The following is a 23,965-nucleotide window of genomic DNA, read 5'->3' on the forward strand; positions in this document are numbered from 1 at the left end:
GTGGCCTGCCACGTCCCCGGATATGAATCCGATAGAGAACTTGTGGGCAGAATTAACGCATCAAATCGACCACTTGGACCAGCAGCCGACCTCTGTGCGTGAATTGCAGCAGGCTATTGTCACTGCATGGCAAGCGATTCCTGTCCAAACCTTGGCAAATCTCGTGAACAGCATGCCTCGACGTGTACGTGTTCTCTTGAATGCTCGTGGGGGTTACACGAAGTACTGAACTTTAATTTTACTGTCCGTAATCCCAGTCGTAATTTAACCTTTGTTTTTGTTTAAAAAAATTTGGGCTAATGTGCAAAATAAAGAGATACTTCTGGAAAACGTACAGAAGTTTAACACAGTACTGTCCATGAATTGAGTTCGATATCAGTTTACATCACTTTCAAGGATCAATTTATTTGTTTCGAAATGTCAAATGTGGTTTTTGTTTCTTTTAAAGGTCACATTAACAAAATCTAGAATAATTTCAACATAATTCCAATGAACATTTGGTTCTAAGACATCTTGAAAAGTAAGTTCACCCCCACAAAAAAAATATTCCATATTAAATGCCAAGTCTGTATATGTCTGAACCTTGTGAGAGAAATATCTTGAAAAATGAGCGAAGTACCTTCTGGTGTGTGGGTGCATCTAGGCATAAGGAAGAACGCTATTGAAAATTGGGTCTCCACGTCAAAATCCAAGATGGCCGCCCCCATGTTTGTCTGAACCCTGTGAGCGAAATATCATATTAAAGCGCGGCGTTACGCGCGCTGCTTGCGAGCAAGGAGGAAGTGGACAAGCGGTAACTTATAAGCGTCTTTATTTCAGGAGCTCACTGTAACACTGGCGCGCTCCGGGCTGCGCGCCCGGTGTATATCATGAGGCCACGCCTACCCCTCGGGCGTGGCCACCGCCAACTTGGTGCGCGGAATGATGTCACCACACCAGTGGGCTTTTGTGTCCGCCACACGTGCCCCCCCCCCCCCAGAATTCCCGCGCACCTGGAGGGCCAGTTTGCAGGGCAGACGAATGACCCGGCCGAAGCGCCCCCTGGCGATCGGCGGCGTCCGGGGTGCAGGGATGCCAGGTGGGATGCCCCTGGCTGCCCCTGGGATGGGTGCAGGACCGGGGGGCGGCGGGGCTGGGCGGTGCCGGGGGTCCGCCCGCAGGGGGGCGGCCCCGACGTGGGGGTCGGGCCACTGGCGGTGGATGGTCCACGTCGAGGTGGGCCGGCTTGAGGCGGTCTACCGAAACGTGGTCAGGAGTACCGCCGATGTCCAGGGTGAAGTGCTTCGCCCCGGTCTCCAGCATGCGGAAAGGCCCGTCGTACGGGGGCCGCAGTGGTGTCCGGTGGGCATCGTGGCGGACGAAGACGTACTCCGCCGTGCGAAGCTCCGGGGCGACGTGCGTCGGTGGGTGCCCGTGGCATGCCGTTGGCACCGGGGCGAACCTCTGGGCGGTCTCTTGCAGAGCGGAGCGCTGCTGTGCCGCGGACCATGGTGCCGTGGAGTCGGGGAGGAACTCGCCCGGCACCCGCAGCGGTTGCCCGAAGACCAACTCCGCCGCTGATGCGCGCAGGTCCTCCTTGGGCGCCGTCCGGAGGCCCAGCAGGACCCAGGGGAGCCTGTCGACCCAGCCGCCGTCGCGGAGGGTGGCCCGGAGCGCGGCCTTCAATGAGCGGTGAAATCGCTCACACAGGCCGTTAGCCTGGGGGTGGTAGGCCGTGGTTCTGTGCAGCCGGACCCCGAGCCCCTGCGCGACCGCCCCCCAGAGCTCCGAGGTGAACTGGGGGCCGCGGTCGGACGAGATGTCTGAGGGGGCGCCGAACCGGGCGACCCAGGTGGCGATGAAAGCCTGCGCGACATCGGCCGCCGTTGTCGACGCCAAGGGCACGGCATCCGGCCACCGGGTGGTGCGGTCCACCATGGTGAGGACGTAGGTGAAACCCCGCGAGGGGGGCAGAGGTCCCACCAGGTCCACGTGGACGTGGTCAAACCGGCGTTCCGGCACCGTGAATGGGGCCAACGGGGCCTGGGTGTGCCGGTGCACTTTGGCGCGCTGGCACGCGAGGCACGTCCTGGCCCAGCCGCGGACGGCCTTCCTGAGGCCATGCCAGACGAACTTGTCGGCGATCAGCCTTTGGGAGGCCCTCACGCCCGGGTGGGACAGGCCGTGGATGGCGTCAAACACCTGGCGCTGCCAGCCCGCGGGCACGATGGGGCGAGGACGCCCGAGGGAGACGTCGCACAAGAGGGCCGCGCCCGCGCCGTCGAATGCCACCTCGGTGACGCGGAGGCCCGTGACTGCGGTCTGCAAGGCCTGGACGTCGGGGTCAGCGGCCTGGTCCGCTGCCATCCGGGCATAGTCGATGCCGAGGTGGACTGCGTGGGCGACAGCCCGGGAAAGGCAATCCGCCACCGGGTTGTCCTTCCCGCGACATGCTGGATGTCCGTCATGTACTCGGACACGGCCGAGAGGTGACGCTGCTGCCGGGCCGACCACGGCTCGGTGACCTTGCCCATCGCGAAGATCAGCGGCTTGTGGTCGACGAAGGCAGTGAACGCACGGCCCTCGAGCAGATGGCGGAAGTGCCTGACCGCCAAGTGAAGCCCGAGCAACTCGCGGTCGAAGGTACTGTAACGGCGTTCGGGCGGGCGAAGCTGCCGGCTAAAGAACGCTAGCGGTTGCCAAGCTCCACGCACCCATTGCTCGTGCACCGCGCCCACCGCGTAGTCCGAGGCATCGGTGGTGAGGGCGATCGGTGCATCGGGCGCCGGGTGCGCGAGCATGGTGGCGTTAGCCAAGGCGAGCTTCGCGCCCGTGAACGCCGTGTCCATCTGCTCGGTCCAGGTAACATCGCCTTTGCCCGGCTTACCTCGGAGAGCTTCGTGCAGGGGGCGCAGGAGCTGGGCGATACGGGGCAGGAACCGATGGTAAAAGTTCACCATGCCCAGGAACTCCTGTAGCCCTCTGATCGTGCGGGGGCGCGGAAACCCTTTCACCGCCTCCACCTTGGCCGGCAGGGGGACGGCTCCGTGCCTGGTGACACGGTGCCCCAGAAAATCGATTATGGTGGCGCCGAACCGGCACTTTGTGGGGTTCACAATCAGGCCATGCTGGCCCAGGCGTTCGAAGAGCGTGCGGAGGTGGCGTAGGTGCTCTTCGCGGGACACGCTGGCGACGAGGATATCGTCCAGGTAGATGTAGACAAAATCCAAGTCACGCCGGACGCTGTCCATCAGTCGCTGGAACGCCTGAGCCGCATTCTTCAGACCGAAGGGCATGCGCAGGAACTCGAAGAGTCCGAATGGCGTGATGACCGCCGTCTTCGGGACGTCCTCCGGCCTGACGGGGACCTGATGGTAGCCGCGTATGAGGTCCACCTTCGAGAAGAAGGACATGCCCGCCAAACGGGCGGAAAAGTCCTGAATGTGGGGGACGGGGTAGCGGTCGGGAGTCGTGGCGTCATTGAGACGGCGATAGTCCCCGCACGGTCGCTATCCCCCGCCGGGCTTCGGCACGATGTGCAGCGGCGACGCCCAAGCGCTCTCTGAGCGCCGAACGATGCCGAGTCGCTCCAGGGTAGCGAACACCGCTTTTGCCACCGCCAGCTTCGTCGGCTCGAGGCGGCGTGCCCGGGCGTAGACCGGTGGCCCGACGGTGGGGATGTGATGGGCCACCCCGTGCTTGACGGCCCCCGCCGAGAAGGTGGGCCGCGTGAGGGCCGGGAAGCCGGCGAGGAGGCGGGTGAATGCGTCCGCTGCCGGAAGCGTACAGACCAACGTGGCCGGAACCGAACCGTTCGGCAAGCCGCTTGGCAAGCCGCTCGTTGAGCTGGGCAACGCACAAGCGAGCGAGCTGAACGTCTCGGCCTGGACAAGACGTCTGCGCTTGACGTCGACCAGGAGCCCATTAGCGCACAGGATGTCCGCGCCAAGCAGTGCCATGGGCACGTCGGCGGTGACGAACGTCCATCGGAAAACTTGCCCTCCGAACCGCAGAGAGAGGCAGTGTTTTCCGTACGTACGGATGGGCGTCCCGTTCGCGGCAAGCAGCGCGGGGCCCCCACCCGCGGCGTGCTTGTCTGACGTGCCGGCGGGAACGACACTCACCTGCGCTCCCGTGTCGCACAGGTAACGGCGCCCGGAGAAGGTGTCCGTTATGAACAGCAGGCTGCTCGAACGGCCGGCGCTCATCGCCACTATTGAGCGCCGGCCCAGGCGTTTCCCGACCTGTTGAAGGAGCATGGCGGATGACACTGCCGAGCTTCGTGGCCGAACTTGGCGTGGAACCAGCACCAGGTGGTGGAGCTGGAGGAGCGCGGCTGGCTCCGCCAGGCTGGTGGAGTTGGCGGGTTTCCCCGCGGTGGCGGTTTTCGCCGCGGCGGTGGGCGGGGCGTGGCGGCGGTCACGAGGTGCGTATCAGCATGCTGCGTATGCTGTATAAGCTGATGCTGTGGATCAGCAGCATCAGCAGCAGCATCAGCAGCATCAGCCACGAGGGCCGTGACGGCCACGCCGACTCTCGCCCGCGTGTCCGAAGCGGCGAAGTACTTGTCCGCCTCGGCTGCCAATGCTCGGGGTTCCGTTAGCCCGGTCCCGGCCAACGCGAGGGGAACCTGCGCTGGAAGTTGGCGACGGAAAAGCGCCCGGAATAGAGAATCCGGGGGCTTCGTCGCCCAACAGTGACAGCATATGGTCCATTCGGACCGACGGGCGCGTGTCACCGAGCTCGGGGAGATCCAGGAGGCGGTCGGCCCGTGCGTCGTCCGTGAGGCCGAACGTGGCTAGGAGTAGCCGCTTGAGTGCCTCGTACTTGTGGCCGTCCGGTGGGTGGCGAAGGACGGACACAACTCGAGCGGCCGTGCCGGGCCCGAGGGAGGCGACGACGTGGCAATAGCGCGTGTCATCGCCGGTGAGGCGCCGAAGCTAAAATTGGGCTTCGGCCTGGACGAACCAGACTTCGGCCTGAGCCTCCCAAAATTCGGGAAGTTTGATGAAGTTGGCCATGGCAATGGCGTCGCGTGTGGAAGGATCGCTCCGGCAGATCCAACGTCAAGGGGGTCACCAGTAAAGCGCGGCGTTACGCGCGCTGCTTGCGAGCAAGGAGGAAGCAGACAAGCGGTAACTTATCAGCGTCTTTATTTCAGGAGCTCACTGTAACACTGGCGCCTGGCGCGCTCCGGGCTGCGCGCCCGGTGTATATCATGAGGCCACGCCTACCCCTCGGGCGTGGCCACCGCCCACTTGGTGCGCGGAATGATGTCACCACGCCAGTGGGCTTTTGTGTCCGCCACAATATCATAGCATGTTTTCTGCGTGTTCCACTTTGTCAACTCACATCACTTCCCCGACGGGGGACCTAGGCGTAACGCTTGTTTGAAGTATAACAAAACGCATTCTGTTCTTTCAAAGATTCGTTAAATCGCTTTAAAACTAAACATTAAATGTCAACTTTAAACGCTATGAACGCTTTAGTTTTAAGTGCTACACAAGAACAAGGTACATTTTCTGTATAGTAATAATGAGGTTTTAGAATGTAACAATAAACTGGGAATGAGTCATCAACTTATACACTGCCTGGAGCGATCTTTTTAAACCATGTTGAAAAAAACATGTTTAATAAACAAAGTAACATACTTTACATCGTTGTACTTGTAAACATGAAAAGGACGATTATTTGGACATTCATACCAACAAGTTGAGTGTGTATTTACGTGTTTTGAAAAATAAATGAAAAATCAGCTGTTATATCTCACTCCTGATTGGCTAAGATGATGCCTTTCATATCCGTTGACCGTTATTATTTCAGCTAGAACCGTGAAAGTTGGTAGGCCGAACCTCAAATGCTACCCTGAGGACGGGTCAAGATCTGAGCGCCATAAAAGGTCGGGAATCGAAAACTCCTGTGGTTTCCGTGCTGTTCGGGTTACAATTACAATTAAGGTTTTCATGTTTGACTTGAAATACAAATTAAAACATCATATCAGTGTGAAGGGGATTGCTGTGGAATATCACAGTGTGAGTACAGAAAGTGGTTGAAACGTCAAATCTGACAAACAACGAAGGAAATAGAGCAGAAATACTGTTAGTTAGGTCGGTTTCAAAGACTATTTGCGGCTAAAATAAGCTAACGAATCGTCTAAATAAGGTCGAATCGGTTTCCTCGACAAACAGTAACCAAAAAACAGTGACCACATCATCAGTCCGGCACATCCAGTGACCACGTCGGTCCGGCACATCCAGTGACCACGTCGGTCCGGCACATCCAGTGACCACGTCGGTCCGGCACATCCAGTGACCACGTCGGTCCGGCACATCCAGTGACCACGTCGGTCCGGCACATCCAGTGACCACGTCGGTCCGGCACATCCAGTGACCACATCGGTCTGGCACATCCAGTGACCACGTCGGTCTGGCACATCCAGTGACCACGTCGGTCCGGCACATCCAGTGACCACATCAGTCCGGCACATCCAGTGACCACGTCGGTCTGGCACATCCAGTGACCACGTCGGTCCGGCACATCCAGTGACCACGTCGGTCCGGCACATCCAGTGACCACGTCGGTCCGGCACATCCAGTGACCACGTCGGTCTGGCACATCCAGTGACCACGTCGGTCCGGCACATCCAGTGACCACATCGGTCTGGCACATCCAGTGACCACGTCGGTCTGGCACATCCAGTGACCACATCGGTCCGGCACATCCAGTGACCACATCAGTCCGGCACATCCAGTGACCACGTCGGTCTGGCACATCCAGTGACCACGTCGGTCCGGCACATCCAGTGACCACGTCGGTCCGGCACATCCAGTGACCACGTCGGTCTGGCACATCCAGTGACCACGTCGGTCCGGCACATCCAGTGACCACGTCGGTCCGGCACATCCAGTGACCACGTCGGTCCGGCACATCCAGTGACCACGTCGGTCCGGCACATCCAGTGACCACGTCGGTCCGGCACATCCAGTGACCACATCAGTCCGGCACATCCAGTGACCACGTCGGTCTGGCACATCCAGTGACCACATCGGTCTGGCACATCCAGTGACCACGTCGGTCTGGCACATCCAGTGACCACATCGGTCCGGCACATCCAGTGACCACATCAGTCCGGCACATCCAGTGACCACGTCGGTCTGGCACATCCAGTGACCACATCGGTCCGGCACATCCAGTGACCACATCAGTCCGGCACATCCAGTGACCACATCGGTCTGGCACATCCAGTGACCACGTCGGTCCGGCACATCCAGTGACCACGTCGGTCCGGCACATCCAGTGACCACATCGGTCCGGCACATCCAGTGACCACATCAGTCCGGCACATCCAGTGACCACGTCGGTCTGGCACATCCAGTGACCACGTCGGTCCGGCACATCCAGTGACCACGTCGGTCCGGCACATCCAGTGACCACGTCGGTCCGGCACATCCAGTGACCACGTCGGTCTGGCACATCCAGTGACCACGTCGGTCCGGCACATCCAGTGACCACATCGGTCTGGCACATCCAGTGACCACGTCGGTCTGGCACATCCAGTGACCACATCGGTCCGGCACATCCAGTGACCACATCAGTCCGGCACATCCAGTGACCACGTCGGTCTGGCACATCCAGTGACCACGTCGGTCCGGCACATCCAGTGACCACGTCGGTCCGGCACATCCAGTGACCACGTCGGTCTGGCACATCCAGTGACCACGTCGGTCCGGCACATCCAGTGACCACGTCGGTCCGGCACATCCAGTGACCACGTCGGTCCGGCACATCCAGTGACCACGTCGGTCCGGCACATCCAGTGACCACGTCGGTCCGGCACATCCAGTGACCACATCAGTCCGGCACATCCAGTGACCACGTCGGTCTGGCACATCCAGTGACCACATCGGTCTGGCACATCCAGTGACCACGTCGGTCTGGCACATCCAGTGACCACATCGGTCCGGCACATCCAGTGACCACATCAGTCCGGCACATCCAGTGACCACGTCGGTCTGGCACATCCAGTGACCACATCGGTCCGGCACATCCAGTGACCACATCAGTCCGGCACATCCAGTGACCACATCGGTCTGGCACATCCAGTGACCACGTCGGTCCGGCACATCCAGTGACCACGTCGGTCCGGCACATCCAGTGACCACGTCGGTCCGGCACATCCAGTGACCACGTCGGTCCGGCACATCCAGTGACCACGTCGGTCCGGCACATCCAGTGACCACATCAGTCCGGCACATCCAGTGACCACGTCGGTCTGGCACATCCAGTGACCACATCGGTCTGGCACATCCAGTGACCACGTCGGTCTGGCACATCCAGTGACCACATCGGTCTGGCACATCCAGTGACCACGTCGGTCTGGCACATCCAGTGACCACATCAGTCCGGCACATCCAGTGACCACGTCGGTCCGGCACATCCAGTGACCACATCAGTCCGGCACATCCAGTGACCACGTCGGTCCGGCACATCCAGTGACCACGTCGGTCCGGCACATCCAGTGACCACGTCGGTCCGGCACATCCAGTGACCACATCAGTCCGGCACATCCAGTGACCACGTCGGTCCGGCACATCCAGTGACCACGTCGGTCGGCACATCCAGTGACCACGGCGGTCTGGCACATCCAATGACCACGTCGGTCTGGCACATCCAGTGACCACGTCGGTCCGACACATCCAGTGACCACGTCGGTCCGGCACATCCAGTGACCACGTCGGTCCGGCACATCCAGTGACCACGTCGGTCCGGCACATCCAGTGACCACGTCGGTCCGACACATCCAGTGACTACGTCGGTCCGGTACATCCAGTGACCACGTCGGTCCGGTACATCCAGTGACCACGTCGGTCTGGCACAACACTCCTAACACTAACAGTCAAGGACAGAATGACAGCAGTCCTCAATATAGTGTTTGTCCTCCCTGAGCTGTGATGCAGGCATGCTCTGTACCAGGTGTCTGGTGCGGTCCTGGGGAAGTCTGTGCCACTCATCCTGCAAGCCTTGAATGAGCATTTGCCGATTGACAGCCGTTGATATCCTCTATGCAAGACGTCGACCAAGCTCATCCCATAAATGTTTAATGGGATTGAGGTCAGGGGAATAAGGCATCCAAGGCATCACTTCAACACCCTGTTCCTGGAGGAAGTTGGTGTTCAGGCGAGCAGCATGGGGTCGAGCGTTGTCCTGCTGGAAAACTGTGATGTCAGGATGAGCTTGGAGAAATGGCAGCACATGAGGTCTCAAAACGTCATTGACATAACGCTGACTAGTGAGATTGCCTTCGATGACGACCAGAGGTGTCCTGAAACGGGTGGAAATGCCGGCCCATACCATCACACTGGGTCCTCCCCAACGATTGATCTGGCGAATACAGCATGATGCATACCTTCCCCTCCTCTGCGCCATACCCGTTGACGCCCATCAGCAGCATGGAGGCAAAATCTGGACTCATCGCCGAAGAAGACTCCACTCCACTGTTGCTGTGTCCAGCGGCGATGCTGCAGACACCATCTTGGTCTGTTCCACCAATGCACTGCATTCAACACTGGACCTCTGCGAGGACGTCTTGCCACCAGGCCCCGACTTCTCAAGCGCCTCCGCACAGTAGAGACACTGATGCGGTTGTCGTGGCGACTTCTTGTCACTGCAGCTGTTTGCGTCGCAGGGTGGAAACGATCACGAAGATGCTGCAGCACAATCCGGCGGTCTTGGTTTGGGGTGGTTACCCGTGGTCTTCCTCTTCGTGGACCATCATTCACAGTTCCAGTTTCACCTTAATGCCTGGCCAGGTTGAAAATTGCAGGCTGTGAGCAACCAAGACATTGGGCAATTGTTCGCTGGCCTACACCAGCCTCAAGCATCCCAATTGCCCTTAAACGTTGTTCAGATGTCAGGCGTGGCATCTGAATTTTCTTGTTATTTTCCCTGTCAGAAGCTTCTAGAGTGACTATAGACAGCAGTAAATGAATGTCTAACCACGAGAACTGAAGGATTTCATTATGAGGGTCATTATTTAAAGGGGAAGATCCCTATACAGAACCACTCAAGCATGCCATTGTTGCTCAACCACGTGATTGAAGTGAAGTTCCCGTTACATAATCAGCCATTACAATTGAAGAAACATGTTTGTAAAGCTGCACATTTCAAAAAAGGAAAGTGATAAGTTTCTTTTGATGTTCAGTTTAGTAATTTCCCTGCGCTTGCAAAGTGAAAAGCAGGGTTAAGCATTCAGGTGCGTACGTGTGCCGTGTGCCATGTGTCGTACATGTTTGCATTTTAAAAATTCATTTTCTCGGCAACCGTTGGTCCAATTGACACGTAATTTTACCATAGATGCGCCTCCGCCTGTAGAATATTTATATTCTTAATTATGACGTCATAGGTCACGTGGTATGAACGCCATCTTGGAAAAACGTTACACCTCTATATCTCCCAAACTGCTCAATGGAAAAAAAATGAAACGTGGTTCATTGTCAAGTACTCACCATGGGGAATAACATATGTTGATGGTGATATCATCGGTTCCTTAATTATGACGTCATAATTCGACAAGTACAACACTTATCCGATCATTGTGATTTTTTTTTTCTCAGCAACTGTTGGTCTGATGGGCACGAAATTTTCACCATAGGAGCACCTCCTCCTGTAGAATATTTTGATGATAATCATGACGTCATAGGTCATGTGGTACAGGCGCCATCTTGGAAAAACCAGAAAATGTTGCACCTCTTTATGTCCAAAACCGCTGCATGGAAAAAATTGAAACGTGGCTCATTGTAAAGAACTCCGTTGTTAACGACAACCGTCATTGGTGCCATAATTATGACGTCATAATTCGACAGGGACAACGCTTAGTCTGATCAGTTTGAAATGTATTGAGTGTGATCTATGCAACAATTATATTCGAGAATAAAAATTTATGATGTCATCGCTCACGTGGTCTGGCAGCCATATTGGATCAAAGAAAAAAAAAATGTTCAAAGACAGAAGGGTTGGCTCGCAACAAGTTGACTGTGCAGGGTAAGTATTTTATGAATACCATCTCGTTGGTTGACAGCATTATGTAATGGCACAGTAAACACCCTGCATCCCCCATAATACTCAGTAACGTCGAGACATATACACCTCCCACTCATCTACCCCCCACAGCCCCAAGCATTACGTCATTTTTGAATGGCCCCTTAACCTAACTCGACCTGTCATGTACCGTACTCACTCCTTATTAGGTTGTAACTCCAATGTTCATGATTTTGAAAGCATTGTTGACCTGGCAATGGATATTAACATGCCCTTGATTGATCCTGAATGTAGATGAGACGAGCTGGTCAAAGAAAGATGGACAATGCAGATCTACATCGGCAGCGTTTACTGGAAAAAGAGGTGAGTAGTTCATCCTTTTTGAGGAGGGGAAGCTTGCAGTCTCTCATAGTTTGCCATACGCTTGATGATTTATGGGTACACTGTTAGCCTCGGGGAACTGTTTCAATTGCAGCATGAGCAGCACAGGCTGTTGTTTGAATTATTCTAGAAAATGTATAAACCATAAAACCCTAAATTTTGAGGAGCCACAATCCACGAAAACCAGTCGTAGCACTAATATCAAATGTAACGTAATGTTACACAAGAGTGATCAGGTCAGCACTAATATCATATTTAATGTAACGTTACACAAGAGTGATCAGGTCAGCACTACTATCATATGTAATGTAACGTTACACAAGAGTGACCAGTTCAGCACTACTATCATATGTAATGTAACGTTACACAAGAGTGACCAGTTCAGCACTAATATCAAATGTAACGTAAAGTTATACAAGAGTGATCAGGTCAGCACTACTATCATCTGTAATGTAACGTTACACAAGAGTGATCAGGTCAGCACTACTATCATATGTAATGTAACGTTACACAAGAGTGACCAGTTCAGCACTAATATCAAATGTAACGTAACGTTACACAAGAGTGATCAGGTCAGCACTACTATCATCTGTAATGTAACGTTACACAAGAGTGATCAGGTCAGCACTAATATCAAATGTAACATAACGTTACACAAGAGTGATCAGGTCAGCACTACTATCATCTGTAATGTAACGTTACACAAGAGTGATCAGGTCAGCACTACTATCATCTGTAATGTAACGTTACACAAGAGTGACCAGTTCAGCACTAATATCAAATATAACGTAACGTTACACAAGTGATCAGGTCAGCACTACTAGCATCTGTAATGTAACGTTACACAAGGGTGATCAGGTCAGCACTACTATCATATTGTTATGAATTAGGGGTAGAGCAATATCTAGATCCAGGTAGATCTGCATAGGTTGGTACTCGACTGTCGTGATAGGGAATCTACCTGTAATAAGTTCTTATGTTTAGCCGTATGTCGGAATAAGTTGTATCTGTGTCCCCGCCACGAGGGGCCGGGGCATGCTAATTAGTACAGGAATTATGGGTAAAATTCCCTCGTGTGTCGTTCCCCCTGTGAGCAACCCAGTGTCCCTTATGGCGACGCACTCGTATACATTATATAGATCCATTAGTGCACACATTAATTAATTCCCCTCCGCCACCATAAGACTTACAGGAAGAACAGGCAGGAAGCCAGATCGGGGCACCGCCGATGGGGCCGCAGCCAGCCACATCACCAGCTGGCATAGCAACAAACATTGTGCAAGGCAGGCTATAGGCACGCCCAGGGAACGTGTGATTGGCTAGGGTAAGAAGCTAGCCACTGATTGGTGAAAGGAAGGTGGAAGGAAGCGGCACACTGATTGGCCACTGACCGTGGACACCTCGGTCAATCAGTGCGGAAGGCGCGAACATTCAGCCAATCAGTACAGAAGGCGCAAAACCACTGCTTTGAAGCAGGTCGCTGATTAGAGGGCAGGGGCCGGTGACGTCAGAAGGCGGGAAAGACCACGAAGAAGTGAGGGACTGCTTGGTGGAGGAAGAGAGCTGACGTCACACCGCGGGTGATGAAACGACTCGCTCGCGGGCATTCTGGATTGTCTTCCCTGGGTTGGTCTTGGTGCTCTTGGTGCTTGGTCTTGGTCTTGGTCTTGGTGCTCTTGGTGCTTGGGCTTGGTCTTGGTCTTGGTGCTCTTGGTGCCTGGTGCTTGGAGCGAGGCTTGGTGCTTGGAGCGAGGCTTGGTGCTACGAGCAAACGGGACCTCGTGTGTGACCGACGAGCGGACGAGCAAGGCGTGCCTCTGAGCGGGTGGCTCGGGGCCTAGCGGGGCGTGAACGAGGCGGAAGGAGGCCTGCTTCGCGCCAACATCAGAGCTGGACGATTCCTGACGATGCTACACTGCCAGACAGATAAGCTCGCACCAACCAACGTGCACACAACGGTTTTTTTTATTTAATTCATTCCCCTGTGCTGTTGTTGAAGTGAGGTGTGCGGGATCCTGGTTTAGGAACCATAGTTATTTGTCAGCACGTTTCATTGTTCTCGGGGTCCGTAATAAATCGATTATTTTTGTACATTTTACCTCCCGTGTTTGTGTGAGATTAATTTGCAGGGTTGAAGACTGCCGGTGAGATCGCTACAGGTAAGAGCTTGCCGCTTCTTCCTCTTCCCTCGCCTCCATTAAAGTTTGTTTGGCCATCCGCGAGCCCACGGTATTAACCGAGGGCATTCGCGCGACAATATGTAATGTAACGTTACACAAGAGTGATCAGGTCAACACCACCCTGGCCTCATATGAATGATTGTTTGGAACGGAATCCTTCTGTAACCTGTAACTTCCTGTACTGTATTTTGCACAAGACCTGTTTTCCACACAACCTTCCCCCACCCCTCCACCCTCCCCTGAGAACATGTCCCCTGCGAATGTCAGGGTTTTTTTGTATATAGCATAATTATTAGCTCGCCTTGAACGAAGTTAAGTTTGCTAATGCGATGACGCGTCGTCCGTAGCTGGCCGTCCGTAAACACTTGAAACTTCTTCTCCGAAACTGTTGATGGGATTGTGACCAAATTTTGCACAAATTATATTTGTTGTGTTGTGACTTAAGTTTGGTCACGGCATTTAAAAAAAAATCGAGGTCTAAGGGGGTTTACCGGGGTCAAAGTGGATCCAGGTTTGACCCCCCAAAATAGGAATTAGCTTTTTCCTCTGAAACTACAAATACGATTTCAATGAAACTTCACCACAACCTTCATCACCGGTGATGTACCAAAGTTTGTTTACGGCATTTAAAAAATCTGCCCCTTTGGAGGTCTACAGGGGGGTTGCTCCCCAAAATCGGTGTTTGCTTTATTCTTAGAAACTACACATGCAATTCTGATGAAACTTGGCCACAACCTTAATCACCTGTGGTGTACCAAAGTTTGTTCCTGGCATTGAAAAAATCGGTGGCTCAGGTGGTCTATGGGGGGCTTGCCCATCACTGCTGGTGGAATGCACCTCCATCACTGCTGGTGGAATGAGCATCTTCCATTCATTTGCATTTGTCGTTTTTATTTCTTTAGGTACGTGGTTACTCATTTTGAGCCAATATTTGATGAAATGGTTTTGCTTATTAAGCACATTTGTTTACACTGCAGGTATGCCACCTGCGTGCTGAGCTGTTAGAGAGCAAGCGCTACACTCAAATTTTGGAGAAGAAGCTGCATAAGACCGAGGCACAGCATGTAGCAGCGATATGCGCAAGGAAACTCCTCGCTAACAAAACCGCAGGCCTTGAGAATTGCACGACTCGGCTGAAACGAGCAAATGAACTGCTGCTTGCTAAAGTACGTCTTCTTAACCTCGCATGTTCTGAAGGATTGGAATTATAATTGCTGAGATTTGAATATAATGGTTTTTTGAAATATACGTTTGTAATATATTTACTTATTTGCTCATTTACTTTATTTATTTATTTACTTACTTTACTTATTTAATTAGGTTATTTTTCTGAAATAACCTCATAGAGTGGGTCCCGGTGTTCATAGTACATACGTCCGTTAACATTTGACTCAAACATCTTCTCACAAACTACCCGACCAATATGGACCAAATTTGGTATGATGCATCAGGACAGCAATGCCTCGTGGAGTTATGCTCCCCATCAGGCTGCACCCCCACTGGAAGGTAAAAGGGAGGTTTAGCTCCAAATCTATATAAATAAAACACTGTGTGTGTGTGTGTGTGTGTGTGTGTGTGTGTGTGTGTGTGTGTGTGTGTGTGTGTGTGTGTGTGTGTGTGTGTGTGTGTGTGTGTGTGTGTGTGTGTGTGTGTGTGTGTTACCTATAGACTCCAAAACGGAGAGGCTCACGTACTTGATTTTTGGCATAGACATGGCCATTGGGCCTGGGAAGGACATAGCCCATCTAAAAATGACCTCCGATGACGAGATCCAGATTTTTTTTTATTCAGATTTACCTCAGCGCTTAAATTTACCTCAGCTCAGCCTCAGCGCTCTCTTATCTGTCTCCCTCTTCCAAATCCTGGTGGCGTCTGGTCAAATCTGTTTCTGGTGTTTGTTCCCCCTCCATCCCCTCCCTTACCTCAAATGGCTACACAGCTGACTCCGCACGTGAAAAAGCTGAATGCCTCAACTCTGTGTTTGCCTCTAAATCTTGTGTCCCAAACCCATCCCTCTCTGTACCCACCTTACCCAGTCGTACCCAGCTGCTCCTGGACTCCGTGTCCTTTCCTCCTGACAAGGTGGAAAAGTTTCTGTCAACCCTCGACTCTGATTCTGCAACTGGACCTGACGGCATCAGCCCACGGGTCCTAAAATCCTGTTCTTCCGCTCTTTCACTCCCTCTCTCTGTTCTCTTCACCCTCTCTTTTGCTCAAGGTCAACTGCCATCTGCTTGGAAATCAGCCAACATCACCGCTTTGCACAAAAAAGGTGCAAAAACAGATCCTAGCAACTACAGACCAATCAGCCTTCTCCCAATTATCAGCAAAGTCATGGAATCCATCATTGCTTCGGATATGAAATCTTTCCTCTTCTCCAATGGCTTGATCTCTGATCATCAATTTGGTTTCAGACCAGGTCACTCTACTCTGCACATGCTGCTTCTGCTGTCTCAACAATGGATGGAGATCCTCAATGCCAAATAGGAAATTAGAGCTGTCTCCCAAGACATATCACTTGCCTTCGATACGGTCTGGCACCTCGCTCTGCTCACCAAACTCTCCTCCTTTGGTATCCATGGAAATCTCCACGCATGGCTGGCGGACTTCCTCTCTCGTCGTAGTCAACGTGTGGCCCTGAATGGGTTTCTCTCATCTCCTCTTCCTGTTCAGGCTGGAGTTCCCCAAGGCAGTGTTCTGGGCCCTGTGCTTTTTCTGGTCTTCATCAATGATCTCTCTGACTCTCTTGAAAATCCTCTCTATCTCTTTGCTGACGACTTTACTCTCTGTCGCTCCATTCCTCATCCCTCAGATTGGCAGTCTGCAGCCTCCTCACTCTCTGCAGACCTGGACAAAATCACAGACTGGGCAAACAAGTGGAACATGTCTTTCAATCCTGACAAATCTCACACTCTTATGATGTCTCTCCGAAAAGACCGACTGGACAACCCTCCCATCTACTTTCTGAATAATCCTCTCCAAGAAGTTCTGTCACTCAAGCTTTTGGGTCTCACTATCTGCCATGATCTATCCTGGGAAAACCACATTTCCAAGCTGGTCTCCAAAGCCAGTCGCCGACTGGGCATCCTCCGTCGTGCGAAGTCCTTCCTTGGCACACCTGAGCTCCTCACCACATACAAGGCTTTCATCCGCAGCTCAATGGAATACTGCTCTCCCCTCTGGGCTGGTGCTCCTGCCTCACACCTAGCTCGTCTTCACGCTGTTGAAACCAAAGCGTTCAGAATCATTGGAATCTCCTGCGATGACGCTAACTCCGAGGGCTTTTCACTTACTCACCGCAGGCAGGTTGGTGGTCTTTCCGTCTTCTACCGACTCCTCTCCGGCCTTGCTCCCCCAGCTCTCTCTGGGCTTTGTCCCCCAAATAATCCTGCAGGTCGCACAAGATCTGCCTGCAACCCTCTTATGGTTAAACTGCCAAAATCAAGACTCTCTGCTCACCTTCACTCCTTCATTCCTCTTTTCTCCCGCCTCTGGAACAAACTCCCTCACTCTCTTCAATCCCACTCCTCCCTCCAGGTCTTTAAAACGGCTGTTCACCACCATCTCTTATCTTCCCCAATCCAAAACCTTGATCTTTTCTACCCCCACTAATTTCACCCCAAATCCACTTTTTTGAGGTGACTTTTGTCTTCTTTCCTGGAAGTCCTTGGTGTCCTTGCGTTTTATACCTATCCTGCCTCCCCCCAGGCCCTCTCTCTCCCACACATCTCCCGATGTCCCTGCTCTCAAATGTTGTGTTTGTGTGCTTCCTCCCCTTCTCTCCCCCATCTTGTCGACCGCTCCCCTTTTTATATACACTGGAACCCCGCTATAACGAACACCAGTATTACGAACTTCCGGATATAACGAACGAACTTCCTGTCCCCCGCATATTTAATGAGATTCTATTGTTTAACGATTATGTGGGTGGACGTCGATGAAGACGTTCCCGTGACCAGTTCGATGACCGATGAAGAAATTATCGCCTCCGTTCGTGAAACAACACTGCAGTGTGACATCGAATGTGACTCTGATGACACCAATGAACCACAAGAAGTTCCAGCAACATCTGATGTAATTGCCGGACTTGAAACAGCACTTTCCTGGTTTGAAGGGCAACCGGTCGACAGCATTAAAGTTTTACAGCTCCGTCAGCTATTATCTTGTGCACGCAAAGAAAACGCCACCTCCAAGAGTAAACAATCCAAGATTACCAGTTTCTTCACGCAATAAATTGAACATTCGGTGAATATTACATGTACTTGAACATTTTATTTATACATGAACTTTTAAACAATGACACAACAGCAATGCTTTTGTAAGTTTTTTTATTCGTACAATCGAACAATAAAATGTACATGAATGAACAATACAAAGTTTGTTGTTTTGCATATGAATAGGTGTGATAGTATGGTGATTCGTACGTTATTCAGTATTACAAACACTTCAAAATAACGAACTTTTTTTATGTCTCCCGAGCAGTTCGTTATATCGGGGTTACAGTGTACTTTGTTTGCTTGCTTGCTTGCTTGTTTGTTTGTTTGATTTGTTTGTTTGATAAATGTTAGCTCTTTCACGAGCCTCGACTCTGTATACAAAAAAAAAAAAAAAGCGCATTACAGCGCGGAACATTATACACTAAATCCCAGCATGTGCCAGAGCAGCTCGCTGATTCGCTCAGAGCGATATCGTGATGTTCCATCCTCTCCGCCAGACCACTGAACTGAAAATATATAGAATGAACATTGCCATTCACAGCACACAGGTGGAGATGCAGCTACCGGGCGACATCTCGGTTGACATTCGATGCTGGGCGATGGTGATTTCCATCACGCGTTTGCACGTAATTCAGAGCGAAAAGCGATTGCGTTTTTTCACCTTTTGTGCGATCGTGTTTTATGTCGATTTTTGTCGATTTTGTGCGATATGAATTAAACGTCTTTGAAACAGCTGTGAAACGTCTTTCCACAACCCTTCCGTAACCGATTGGAGCAGTTTATTGCCGCACAAAATGGCATTTTAACAGTTGTCTGGCCTTTAAAATCTGGGACACGTTCAAAACAAACGAGATCCGCGAAGCGAGTTGGTCGAGTTGTGCTAACCAAGATGGCGACACGGCAGCTACACTTTTCACGGAGTATGAGCGTTCTATATATTTTCAATTCAGTGCGCCAGACTCGCTCACGTACTTGATTTTTGGCATAGACATGGCCATTGGGCCTGTGCAGCTCGAGCTGATTCGCTCAGAGCGATCACGTGATGTTCCATCCTCGCCACCAGACTCGCACCATGTATCACCGTGTAATTTGTGCGAGGCCTTTGTCCGAGTGAGCTTGAGTCGAGAGGGCAAATGTACGGTTGGGAATGTATGGGTCTCCCTTCCCCCACCCGGCAACACCGGTACTGGAGGGCATCATAGGATCGGTGAGTCTCCCAAATCTGCTTCGTGCTCCCCCTCTCCCTCCCCCTCTCCCTCCCCCTCTCCCTCCCCCCTCTCCCTCCCCTTCCCTCCTCCATCCTCTCCTTCCCCTCCCCACGCCCCTTCCCCCTCCTCCCCTTCCCCCTCCCCCTTCCCCTTCCCCCTCCTCCCCCCTCACCCCTCCCCCCTCCTACTCCCCCCTCCTCCTCCCCCTCCCCCTCCTTCTCCCCCCTCCTTTCCCCTCCCCCCTTCCCCCTCCTTCCCCCCACCTCCCCTCCCCCCTCCTCCTCCCCCCGCCTCCTCCCCCCCTCCTCCTCCCCCTCTTCCTCCCCCCTCCCCTCCCCTTCCCTTCCCCCCTCCCCTTCCCACCCTCTTCCCTCCCCTCCCCTGCCCCTCCCCCTCCCCCTCTCCTCCCCTCCCCCCCGTTCCCCTCCCCCCGTTCCCCTCCCCTCCCCCACCCGGCAACGCCGGGTACTTCTGCTAATATTGGTATACAACAACAACAGGCATCACAGGCCATTTTCCCTGATAGAGCGGGGGTTACCCTTGCGGTCCCCATGACCATCTTCTCCATTTTGCCCTATTTTCTGCATCTCCCCTTGTTATAACCCCCTTGCCCGCATTTTTTATTCCACCATCTTTAGCCAAGTCTTTCTCGGTCTTCCCCGTCCTCTACTTCCTTCTACATTCATTTCCATCACTCTTCTCAACCAGTCACTTTCATCCTTCCTCAACACATGACCAAACCATCTCAACCTGTTCCTCTTCACAGCATCAATCACAGGCTCTATTCCCATCATCTTTCGCAATTCATAATTTGTCTTCCTCTCTCTCAACAATACTCCGCACATCCACCGAACCATTCGCATTTCCACCCTTTCCAGCCTTCGTTGCTGCTCTACGTTCATTACCCATGTCTCGCTCCCATAAATCATAACACTTCTCACACATGCAGCATACACCTTTCCCTTCAGCTTCAACATATATACACACACACACATACACACACACATACACACACACACATAAACACACACATACATTACACACACATCTACACACACACACACGTACACATACACATACACACAACACACACACATACATACACACACACATACATACACACATACATACACACACACTCATACACAAACACTCATACACATACACACACACACATATGCACACACACACACACACACACACACACACACACACACACACACACACGCACACACACACACACACACACATACACACACACACACACACACACACATACATACACACACATATGCACACACATACACACATACATATATACACACATATATGTACATACACATATACATACACACATACATAAACACATACACTACCGGTCAAAAGCTTTAGAACACCTCAATTTTTCCATTTTTTAATTGAAATTTACGCAGTTTAATGTCTCAATGTATTCTGAAATTAAGCATAGAACAAATAAACAATTGGAGATTTAAAAAAAAGAAATCATAGAATCATTTTGTTTAACAAAATTTAATTGAAATTTTTGACTTTATTTTTGAAATGTTTGACCAAAACAGCAAAGCAGCCACCTTTTGCAGATATAACCGCTGAACACACTCGTGGCATTCTTTCTACAATGGAAATCAAATATTGTTCGGGAAGTTCTTCCCAACACTGTTGCAGAAGTTCCCACAAATGTGTTGCACTTGTAGGTTGCTTTGCTTTCACCCTTCTGTCCAGTTCATCCCAAACCAGCTCGATGGGGTTTAAGTCTGGAGACTGTGCTGGCCATTCCATGATTTGAAGCCTACCGTCTTGTTCTTTTCCTCTAAGGTAGTTTTGACATAGCCTGCAGGTGTGTTTAGCATCATTATCTTGCTGTAGGATGAACCCCTGAGCAACGAGGCGTATAAAACCACCGTTTAGAGGCCATTTTCCCCCGCAAAGCGGGGGTTGGCCTTTTCGGGCACCGTGGTAGTTGTTGTTTTTTGGTCCCCTTTTTGAAGCAATGTTTTACGGCCGGATGCCCTTCCTGACGCCAACCCTTTTTGCCGCCTTCAACGACAAACAGGGAATTACCAGTGAACTGGTACTCAATTAGCCGACCTCGGAAGGATGACAGGCTGAGTCAACCCCCCTGGCATTAATTCGGCGATCGACCGAGATTCGAACCCAGGATCCTAGGATCCTAAGCCGGCACCCTAGCCGCTAGCCCAACACCAGGGCTCAGAGGCGTATACCAGAGGGTATTGCATGGCGCTGCAAAATGCTGTGGTAGCCCTTTTGGTTCAGGGTGCCAGTCACTCTGTGCAAGTCGCCGACTCTGGATCCAGCAAAAGAGCCCCAGACCATCACGCTTCCTCCTCCATGTTTGGCAGTTGGTGTCACACACTGAGGAACCATCCTTTCGCCTGCTCAACGGCGTACAAAAACCTGCGTGATGATCCAAATATTTCAAATTTTGATTCATCGGTCCATAAGACCTTCTTCCAGTCTTCAGTAGTCCACTGGTGGTGCTTCATGGCCCACGCAAGCCTCTTTTTCTTATTTTGCCATCTTAGCAATGGCTTTCTTACTGCCACTCGACCTGTCAAACCTGCAGCTCAAAGTCTTCTCTTCACAGTTGAAACTGAGACTTCCTTACTTCGACCAGTGTTAAGCTGTGCTTGAAGCTGTTGGCCTGTGAGCCGCCGATCACGCAAGCTGTTGACTCTCAGAAACTTGTCTTCTGATTCTGTTGTGGCTTTGGGTCTGCCAGACCTCTACCTGTCAGAGTTTCCTCCAGTTTCCAATATACTACTTCCTGCAGTGCAATATTGTCCAAATAATGCTTCAGAGGGTGTCATAACAGTCTGTTCCAATCCTGCATTTATACAGACAGGGGGTTTGTAATCAAGTAATCAGCAGAGGTTGGGACACCTGCAGGAATTGTTTGCATTAACTTTCAAAGCTTAATTTACTTACATTGCTGCAGAACAGCTGTAAGTTGTTAACCCATTACTTGTTCCCTGAAGAAGGCCTTTTTTTACAATATAACTGTGCAATTTACATTATTTTCCCGTTTTTGCTAACCGAAACTTTTTTTTTTAAACCTCGAACAGTTTATTGTTTGCCTTTCTACCATTTCAGGTTATTCACTGGACTTGAATTGCGTAAATTTCAATAAAAACTGGGAAAATTGAGGTGTTCTAAAACTTTTGACCAGTAGTGTACATACACACACATACATACACACACACTTGCACACACCATTCAACATTTCGACCCTTTACTTTGTTGGCAGATTTAATTAAAGAATGACATGTTGTATTCACAAACATTATACACTCTTCATTATCTCATTTGCCCGAGGTCGTTCTCCATCTGTTTGGAAGTCGGTCAGCATCACCTTCATCAACCATCCCTGCTGCTTGTATTTGGCATGAGCAAATATCACTTCCACTTCGCTGCGAAGCTCATTGTTGGATCCTTTGTTTTGAGCCTCCACTTAAAATGAGCATAATTAAACATTTGGAAGTTTCAAATTATTCTCACTCGGATGTCAACATCAGCATAATACATATTGTTAAGTTGTTTAAACTTTCTTTGTACAAGAAGATGATTAATTATTTGCTATACTGGATACCACCGGGGGTGCTTCACGATACACATTTCCAAAGAGACAATTATTGGATTCTTCCCCCCACCTTGAACCCCTCCCCCAAATATGCTACCCCAACAGAAACCATACTTGGTGTACCCTCGGTCAACAAGGAAAATTTAGCTGGATTTGGTTTGCCCAGTAGTATTTTAGTTTTTGAAGTGAGTATGAAAAAATAAACAAACAAATATACAAATTCACTTTTCTAGTATAGATATGAATTCATTTGTGGTTATAACAATCCATCCAATAAGAGGAGAGAAGAGTAAAGAAAATATGTATTGTGAAGCAAATACTACTCTCCTCTCTGGGCCGGTGCTCCTGCCTCACACCTCGCTCGTCTTCACGCTGTTGAAACCAAAGCTTTCAGAATCATTGGAATGTCCCGTGATGAAGCTGATTGTGAGGGTCTTTCACTCACTCACCGCAGGCAGGTTGGTGGTCTTTCTGTCTTCTACCGACTCCTCTCTGGCCTTGCTCCCCTAGCTCTGTCCCCCAAATATTCCTTCAGGTCGCACAAGATCTGCCTGCAACCCTCTTCTGGTGAAACTGCCAAAATCAAGACTCTCTGCTCCCCTTCACTCCTTCATTCCTCTTTTCTCCTGCCTCTGGAACAAACTCCCTCACTCTCTTCAATTCCGCTCCTCCCTCCAGGTCTTTAAAACACCTGTTCACCACCATCTCTTATCTTTCCCCATCCAAAACCTTGATCTTTTCTACCCCCGTTAATACACCCCAAATCCACCTCTTTCAATCTCTGACTTCATTCTTGAAATTCCTAGTAGTGTCAATTTGTTTTATACCGTGTACCCTTCCCTCCCCCCCCACCTTCCCCCCCCCATAACCCCCTGCCAGCCATCTCCCGATGTCCCTGTTCTCTATGTTGTGCTTGTGTGCTTCCCTCTCTCTCCCCATCTTGTCTCTCCCTCCCTTTATTGTTTTATGTGTCCGCTTATGTTTTTTGTGTTTTATGTGCTTATGTGTGTTTGATGTGTTAGCTCTTCCACGAGCCTCGATCTTGTATATATATATATTTTTTTTTTTAAAATTTAAAATAAGCTATGATGTGTGTAAAACAGATTGTTGTATAAATGTGTTTATTTTTTTTGTCGATAACTAACCCTTTCGCATCCTCCATATCCTTCCTGCCAGTTTTCAGGTGACGAGGCCAAAACTGTGAGAAACGGCTTGTGTTTGCAACTTGCTGAACTTCATGCACAACTCAGAGAAAAAGACCAGGTGTGTATTTCCATTACGGTGTGGGAAGATTTTTCTGGATAAATGAACTTGACTTGCGACGCAAGTTCCGAACTCCATGCGGAT

General features: G+C 51.3%; 1 protein-coding gene across 2 annotated transcripts in view; it reads left to right on the top strand.

Moving 5' to 3' along the window:
* Positions 1-23,965, top strand: part of LOC137425702 (uncharacterized) — a 75,279-nt gene that overhangs the window by 27,564 nt on the left and 23,750 nt on the right. The window contains exons 1-4 of one of the 2 annotated variants that reach the window (XM_068114398.2): positions 5,748-5,878; positions 11,311-11,379; positions 14,555-14,743; positions 23,795-23,881. In XM_068114398.2, coding sequence (XP_067970499.2) covers positions 11,311-11,379; positions 14,555-14,743; positions 23,795-23,881 — 345 coding nt within the window. In that variant the 5' untranslated portion in view covers positions 5,748-5,878. Of the gene's footprint in view, positions 1-5,747; positions 5,879-11,310; positions 11,380-14,554; positions 14,744-23,794; positions 23,882-23,965 lie in introns of those variants that run through there. The other variant, XM_068114397.2, reaches the window with a different exon arrangement.

Source organism: Myxine glutinosa, chromosome 4 (genome assembly GCF_964187855.1).
Source record: "Myxine glutinosa chromosome 4, kmMyxGlut1.1, whole genome shotgun sequence".
Classification (NCBI taxonomy): Eukaryota; Metazoa; Chordata; class Myxini; order Myxiniformes; family Myxinidae; genus Myxine; species Myxine glutinosa.